General features: G+C 43.8%; 1 protein-coding gene across 1 annotated transcript in view; it reads left to right on the forward strand.

Moving 5' to 3' along the window:
- LOC118335242 (guanine nucleotide-binding protein G(olf) subunit alpha-like) overlaps positions 1-8,005 on the forward strand; it is a gene marked incomplete in the record, with an annotated part of 39,327 nt that overhangs the window by 15,501 nt on the left and 15,821 nt on the right. The window contains 1 exon segment of the mRNA XM_035671480.1: positions 3,633-3,730. Within this exon segment, the coding sequence (XP_035527373.1) occupies positions 3,633-3,730 (98 nt within the window).

Consider the following 8,005-nt stretch of genomic DNA (forward strand, 5'->3'; position numbering starts at 1 on the left):
AAATGGAAAACAAATGCCACTGTGGTAGCTGTGTTAGCCACCCGACTGTCTCTGTCGACTGAAGTGGAGCGAATTCAAATGAGCTTCAGCCCCTGTTTCAGCACCGTGTATCTTCCTCTCGTCTGGCACGTTAAAGCCTTTATTGTAATCCCGCAGAAGTATTTTCTTGCGTTTTTGGGTGTGAATTAAAACAAGAGTCTATTGTGGAAGGTGAGCTTCGTGTTAATGTCCAGCCCCACCCGCCCGCTGCTGGACTGATCTGTTTTTGCGTTTGGGTCCAGAGTTACTTGTTTAAATCTAACACCGTGGCCAAATATGGGCACGTCAGCAACTGTCAGCGAGTGTGTAACCTAATTTAATGTTGTCCGCTGTCAGTTTACAGGCCGACCAGTAATTATGACTTTCTATTAAGGAACCTGCTTTGTGCTTTCTGCTTTTTGTTCTTCGGCTGCAGCCGTGAAGGGTAACACTTCTGTAGCATTCCCTTGTTGTGAGCTTCTTGGTGATTTCCTCGTGATGAACAGCTTCGGTCCTAGAAGTTTGTTTTTCCTCTAATTGATTACTTGAGGATCCGTGATGTGGGGCAAAGGGTGGCACGGAGGGCTGCTCCGGTTTTGGAACCGCGTTATGAAAGATGAGCGGTCTCGAACAGTCGCTCCCTCTCTCCTTCGCTTTTGCTCTCTTTTTTTTTTTTTTTTTAGCTAAATTTGTCTGCACTCTTTAACTGAGGTAACCCATGAAAGTCAGGTCTCTCTCTCTCTGTGCTGGACTGTTATCTAACACAGATATTCTATTCAAATCCAATAAATGTGGTGGTGATGGTGTACTGAGGAGCCAGCTGGTTGTCTGGCTGTCTCTACGTATGGAGGGGTTCGAGGTTCGTACCCGTTTCTGTACATTTTGCTCTTCAAAACTTCGCCCAAAGGAACTCTAGCGTCCCCCTTACGACGGAAGATGCAAGCCATTTTCTCCACAACTTTTGTTTTTTTTTTCCCGCTAAGTTGAATCAGATTTAGGCCATTTTGTTCTCCGTGTCAGTCTGACCTATATGATTCAAGTGAAATATTACATCACGCACCCGACTTGATTAACATCGAAGCTAAGGCCGAGCTGAGAGAATCAGCATCTCACGGCCGGTGACGGAGGAGGAGGAAGGTTGTGTGGAAGTGGGAAGAGTTACGGGAAAGAGTTAATAAAGCTTGTGTTAAAGCAAATTCCCTCCTGGTCTCTTTCTGTGTTATCAGTTCCTCTGTAGGGCACTGCAGCACACACTGCATTTATTCAAAGGCCCAGTGTCACACGCCTCTGTGGAAAAGAGCCCTGAGGACCATACTCTGCTTTTTTTTATTTATTTATTTTTATTCCCCCCCTCCGCTCTGCCCCTTCCACCCTCCACCCCTCGTCCTCTCTCCATCCAGTCCCACCGCTTCATAGCTTTTGTCGGGCCCTTCTTTTGAGTTTTCAAGCCCCTCCACGTCTGCTGGTATTTAAACATTCGGCGAGACCTGCAGAGCTAATAGCAGAAGAATGTAATCGGCGCTGTCGACAACTCTTATTGATATTAGTTGAGGTGGGTGGTAAAGTTTGACTGTAACAGAAGTGGAAGCAAATACAGGCAAGAAAGCAAATATGGCCCCATTTTCTTTGTTTATCAAGTGTTTCGGTCAAATGCTTCGTTACAGGAAAAACACCTGAGCCGTGGTTGTAAAATAAAAAGTGATGGGTTAATGTATCACACTTTGGTATATGGTGTTAATATGTACAACATGATAGCATCAGTGTTTAGGCTATTTCGGGCTTGTGCCTGAAGTGTGAGCCTACATTCATCCGCAACACAAAAAAAAAAAGTAAACAAATGTTAATGTATCTGTATGTGAGACTTCTGCAGACTGGATCGGTGGATTTCCTCCATGTTGAACTAATCACCGGATCTGCCGAGAGGAGATCTCCCGGAGCATGTGATCATTTATCAGGCTCCCTCTCTCCCTCTCTCTCCCTCTCTCTCCCTCTCTCTCTCTGGTTCGGGGCTACTTTCACCCTCTCCCCAGCCGGAGCGCAGAGCCAGTGCTGAGTGCAGAGAGTCATGTGGTGGTTCCAGGCTAGAGGAGGAGCCCATCTGAAAGACATGTGCACAGGAGGCGACGAGGGATATTAGCCCAATCATCTTTGTTTAGGGCATTCAGAGAGTCCTGGGAAATGTCTCAAAGTCACTGATGAGTTCCCCACATAATGCTCCCTCTTGAACTATGTATAGTCATTTACAGCGTCGTGCCGCCGCAGCAGCAGCAGCAGCGCGGGTTACATCTGATATTTTAGGAGACGTAGTGAACTGTCTCTGTAGTTTTACCTGATGTTTTGGTGTCAGAGTGTTTGGCTTACAGTTTAGAGAAGAGAGCTTGTGACCAGAAAGTCATGAGTTTTAATTCAGGAACTGTTGGATAAACCTGTATGGGGGAAGTGAATGAGAGCTCAAAAGAGGTGTAACTGACTGCTCACACACTCACGTTACTGTATATAGTATTAAATAGCTTTTTCTTGTGGTTTTTTTTTGGATTATAAAACTCACTTTCACAGATTCCTGATGCAGCACTGCATTCAAATACTCTACAGCTCTCTACCAAGCTGCCTACAAACATACTGTTGTGGCATAATGAGAAGGATATTACGTTTAAGTTTGATGTGACTCTCTTTTCCTGTTGTAAATTAAGAAATAGTGGCCAGCACTTTGAAGAACCTTCATGTGACAATTTGTAACTGAGTCACTGTAGTCTTTGCAATTCTACTTATACTACTAATATTACTTCTGATATCATCTGCATTTATGTGCAAAACCTGGCTATAGTGCAGGTTGATCGAGGTGGTCTGTGAGGTTTTAGTATAATTTAATGTACAGGCTGGATGGTTCAGTACCAAACCCTCTTTTTGACAAGACTGTGGGAGGCTGCCCGGTCTCTGTAGGTACGGCCGGTGTCGGTAGTCGCATTTTTTAGGGATAGAGCCGCTTCCAGTCTGCATGCTAAGCTCCATATATTGTGTACAGACATGTAAATCCCATTAAGAAAGCAAACAAGCACCCAAAATGTAGAACTTAAAGTAAATACAGTACTAATACGTGCTGGGTAATATTCTACGTACTCTTTTTGATCTACTAATTGTGAGCGAGGCAGCAGCTGAAACTAAACAGCTCAGTGATGGAAGACGGCGGTCGTGCAGATGTGTGTATGTTCTGTATGTAACTGTAAGCGTGGTGCTCGGCGTGTGATGGGAAACTGCGTGTACGACTGAATGGGTTTCTTTGGAAAAATGTGTTTACAAAATGGGCAATGTCACTTTCCATTCGGTTTATTTAGCTATCCGGTCGTCACGGCAGCAACAAGTCTCAACATCTTTTAAGTTTTTTTCAAAGTACAAATTCAAAAGACGTTTTAAATTTTAGTAAAAGGAAAAAAGCTGTAAGTTACTGAACACGTGGCTTACAACATTTCTACAGAATCTATATCAGCAGTGTCAATGAGTTCAAGGCCTCTGACCTTCCCATCGTGACGTTGCACTCCCGTGTTTAAGTTTTTGTTGTCCAGTATATGTTATTTCTCTGTTGTCTGTTTCTTAATATCCGTTCTTCTTTTCCTCAGGAGTTCTTTGATCACGCGAAGAAGCTGTGGGACGACGAAGGAGTGAAGGCATGCTTCGAGAGGTCCAATGAGTACCAGCTCATCGACTGTGCACAATAGTGAGTTCACACATTCATTTTAATATGATTTGTATGAGCTTTGGATACACGCAGGTTTACCAAAAGATTTCTACAAACATTATGTAATCAGTTGTTCATACGGCAGTAATACAGCGAGAAACGAGACGAGGCCTGTAAACTGTCACACACACCCCCCCCCCTGCTCTGCCCGTCCTCTTTGTGTGTTAGGTTTGAGGTGAAAACTCTGCAGTGTGTGTGTGCTGGTGTCATGTCATATATGAATATGGCTGAGATATGTTTACTCTGGGTGTGGCAAGGCAAGCAGCAGTTGTTGTAGTCGTGCTTTGGAAAATTATACATATAGCTCATTTCACCATGGCAATATGCAAAACCTGTCGTGGCCTGTAGTAAAATGCCCAACAGTGGAATATTCTTTGGAACCGTACTGAAGCAGTATTTGTCCGTGTTTACTGTAAAAACGTAATAATGCTGTTGTTAAAGTTTGCGTTTCTTATTTCAGTGTCGGTGACAGTGATAACCTACTTGTGGAGAGTTGGTAGACTACATTTCAGTGTCTCTGAGGCTGGACAAAAGCTATGTGGGTCAGGATTTGATTTTGGCTACAATCTGTGTAGAGTTTGTCCTAATACAATTGTACTGCACACACTGCCGTTAGGAAATACTGATAACTTCAGTGTGGCAAGGCGCAGAAGCTGATGTCTCTCTGCACGGTGCCGCAGATTGTTTGGACGGCTCCGAGAGTACCTTGGGCCACCTTAGGGTGCCGGCTGTACGCAGCGGAGGGGGCCCCTTCTCTTGCCTGTAAAAGGAAGTTTGGTTATGCAAAGCAACTCGCTGATTATAGCGCTCTCCTTCTGCTTCCTCTCTAACTCACCTCTGGATTCACATGTAAATACGTAGGACATGTACATGGTACAGGCTGCTGGGAGTTGTCCCCTCCCATCCCAAAGGTTGGCTGCCTTTATCTCTCCGGGTTCGGTCAAAGGCACACTTTATCAGCGACTGGGGATATTGTCTTGTTGTCAGCGAACTGTGAGCCCGCTAACATGGGTGTAGCGTTGAGATGTTTTAAAGATGTTACAGCACGTAGACAAACAATCTCTGCACTCTTTTTCCTGAATATCTTCCGTTCCTTTGGACATAAATTTGACTTGGGGTCAAGTCTTTGCTGGTTGCCCTGCCTGAAAGCAGCTTCCATAGAAAGGAGAGAGACAGTCAGGTGATGGTTGGAGAGTCACATGAATCTGTAAGGTGGAGCTGTTCCAGTCCAAGGCCTGTGTTTGTCTTTGCTGTTCTGAGCCTGTCTGTGTGCAGTACGCCTGCACAATATGTAAAAAAAAAAAACATCCTGTGTTTGCTTTAGTCAGTATTCCAGTGTCATAATGAAACCACATAATATGCTGCTATCATAAACATTTAAAACTCTTCAGTTTGAGTTAATGCAGTGTTCTTCTGAATGTTGAAACAGTATTCTGTATTGTAGTAGAGTTAAACCACCGAGGCTTGCTACTGAAAATACAGCTATCCTGTGACATGAGTAAACATTCACCGAGTAAAATGAAGGCAGGGAAAAGCATACAGTATTAAAACGGAGCGGTGCTGGTTTATATGTGACGTTTCTGGTGTCTCGGCGCATGTATTGGTTTTGAACTTGATCTTTTTTTTTTTTTTGTTGCATGGAAGTTATGATACATCTACACTTCCAAATCCCAAATACTGCCAAATGACTGATGCTTAATTGTTTGTTTTAAGTCCCAATTGTCCTCCCTGTTTCCAACCTCCTCCTTTTCAGTATCTTTTTCTTTTTTTTTTTTTTTACTCCATTTAATTGCTTCCCTCTCCTGCCTTTCTCGCCGGCTTCCTATCACCGCCTCTCTGCCTGTTACGTTGCTGCTCCTGATTGGTGAACAGCTGGTGAGCAGTTGTATGTTTGAACAATAAATCATCTTGAAGCTGAAAAAAAAAAATTATATTACTGTAACAGTGTGTGTAGGGGAGATAAAAAATGTTAATACGTTACAGCTTAATCTGGAACAAATGTACAAACTGTGATTTTAGTTTTTGATTTGAATAATCACGCAGTGGCTCTTACTTTTATATGGCAGCAGTTTTGAGTTTTTCCTACTTTAATAGCGGCTCAGTCGTTTGGTTGTTGTTGCGTTTTGTTGCTCAAGCGCTTTTCCTCGTCTCTAAGAAAGTGTGTGTGTGTGATTCAGTGCTCTGAATTTACTGGAAAACAACACAAAAACATCTGTTTCCAGTGATAGAAAAGCAGAAGCGACCTACCATTACTTCAGCAGCATGAAAGTCTGTTCACACGTGCCGTACCTTTTAGTCAAATCTCCCCGTTGAGTAGAAACATCACAGTGCGTCTGTATTGTTTGATTGGCGTTGGGAATTTTGTTAGACTGCGTGGCCTCTCACTTACTTCCTCTCTCAGTTTTAACCTCTGTATGAACTATGTGGATGGAGGGCGTTCATAGATACTCTGTCCTACATGGCAGCAGACCTGTCCGTGTGTAAAGGCCCACACACACACACACCTATTGTTATTATGACTACTAAACCACACTGACTGTTCTCACTGACTATCCTGGAAGTAGGAAAACAGTGGTAGACGGCTTCAACAGCCAACTGGGTTGAAAGTAAAGGAGCAGAGGTCATAACTGTAGACTGGGGCTGTATTTAAACACGTTATATTGTTTGGAGAATGTCTGTTGTGTTGTTTTGGCTATTCCTAACTTCAGATAAAGGTCTGTCAGCTTTTTTTTTTTATCTTTCACAGACCCAACCCTGCTCTCATACTCCTGCAGTCAGTCCAAGAAGCTTTCATTTCATCTTTTAACTTCTGTTCCCTGCACCTGCTCTCTCTTATTTCGGTACTGAACTTCCACAGACCTTTGTGTTTTGCGTTGTAGGCTACGTCTTGGATCACAAATGCGATGATAAGGGCGCTGCTTTCAGAGGGTGAATTAAAGAGGAAGTTGGCCAACATGCGGCTGTTTGTTGGAGGAACAGATTGGCAGGCAGCAGCCTAACATACTAACAGTCACAACACAATAGATGTAGTGTATTGTACAAACTAACCACGCGAGATCGCAGAGGAAGAGTCTGGTTAGACACGGCTAAATGTCGCGTTTAGATTTCACAAAGGCGGATTAATACACCTCTGCCACTTCATCTGTGTTGTCCTTCACAGACCTTGCTCCACTGGCAGATATTTTTTCCAGCAGGCCTGACGCTGGACGGCCCAATGGACAAAGGCACAGGAAATAAGTATGGGCCGATGGCGAGCGCTTGTTATGCCAAAGAGCATGTCCGTATCGATGCTTTTGGAATCCTGTCACCCATTGATCTGCCCTCTGCATTGCACATTTATACGTTTTAAGAGCACAGATATGTGTCTGCCAGTTGATTGATTATGAGCTATTTTGAGCTGCGGCGGGCTGGTTCCATTGCAATGCCTTGGATGTGTCAACGGCAAAATCAAACTCTTTTTCACACGCAAATCTGAACTCCCAGGCCCGCTGGCTTTTTTTTTTTTTTTTTTTTCTCTGCGGTGGGAGTTTTGTTGGCAGTCCCCCAGCAATATGACACAATTCAATTCCCCTAATACAACAGGTATGTTCTTCCTGTAGTGGAATGATGTTGCAGTGTTAGGATGCCTGGCAGCGGGGACTGGGCCAGGAGGAAAGGAGAGCCGCCCTGGCTGGACGCCCTGCAGTCTGGGAGGTGAGACTGAAGAAAGGGCGAAGGCCTACGGAAAGCAGCCTGACGATAGCTGCTGCGGTTTGTGATGAGCGCCCCGGAGACGACAGGCTGTTAGTGCTGTAAAAAATGGTATTCTGTTTTTTTAAAAAAATGACGAACTGCAAACACTATCGCAGCGCCCCCGTAGCCCCCGTTTGATCCAGTGCTGAGCCCAAAGACCGATCGCCAACGCTGTTGTGGTCTGGTGGTGGTTTACGGCAATAAATGGCTTTCAGTGTGTTTGGCAGGATGAGATAAGTGATGCAGATAAGAAAAACGTTTACATTTGGCCAGCTTCAATGAATCGTCCTGAATGAATTTAATAGAGCGCTAGCAAAAAAAAAAAAAAAAAAAGAAAAGAAAAAATATACGTATTTAAAAATAATGAGTTATCAGCAAAAAAAGGAAAATTAAATATTTTTTTTTAACCTTAAATGAGCAAATGTGTGCTAACGTTGCAGCGCTCTCTATGTGTTTTCCGATGCTGACGAGTACGTCGTGAAATAGCTCGTGTAAGTTTTTGGAAATCCGATGTGATCAGAC

Source organism: Morone saxatilis, unplaced genomic scaffold, assembly GCF_004916995.1.
Source record: "Morone saxatilis isolate NCDOM2014 unplaced genomic scaffold, NCSU_SB_2.0 Contig23, whole genome shotgun sequence".
Taxonomy (NCBI): domain Eukaryota; kingdom Metazoa; phylum Chordata; class Actinopteri; family Moronidae; genus Morone; species Morone saxatilis.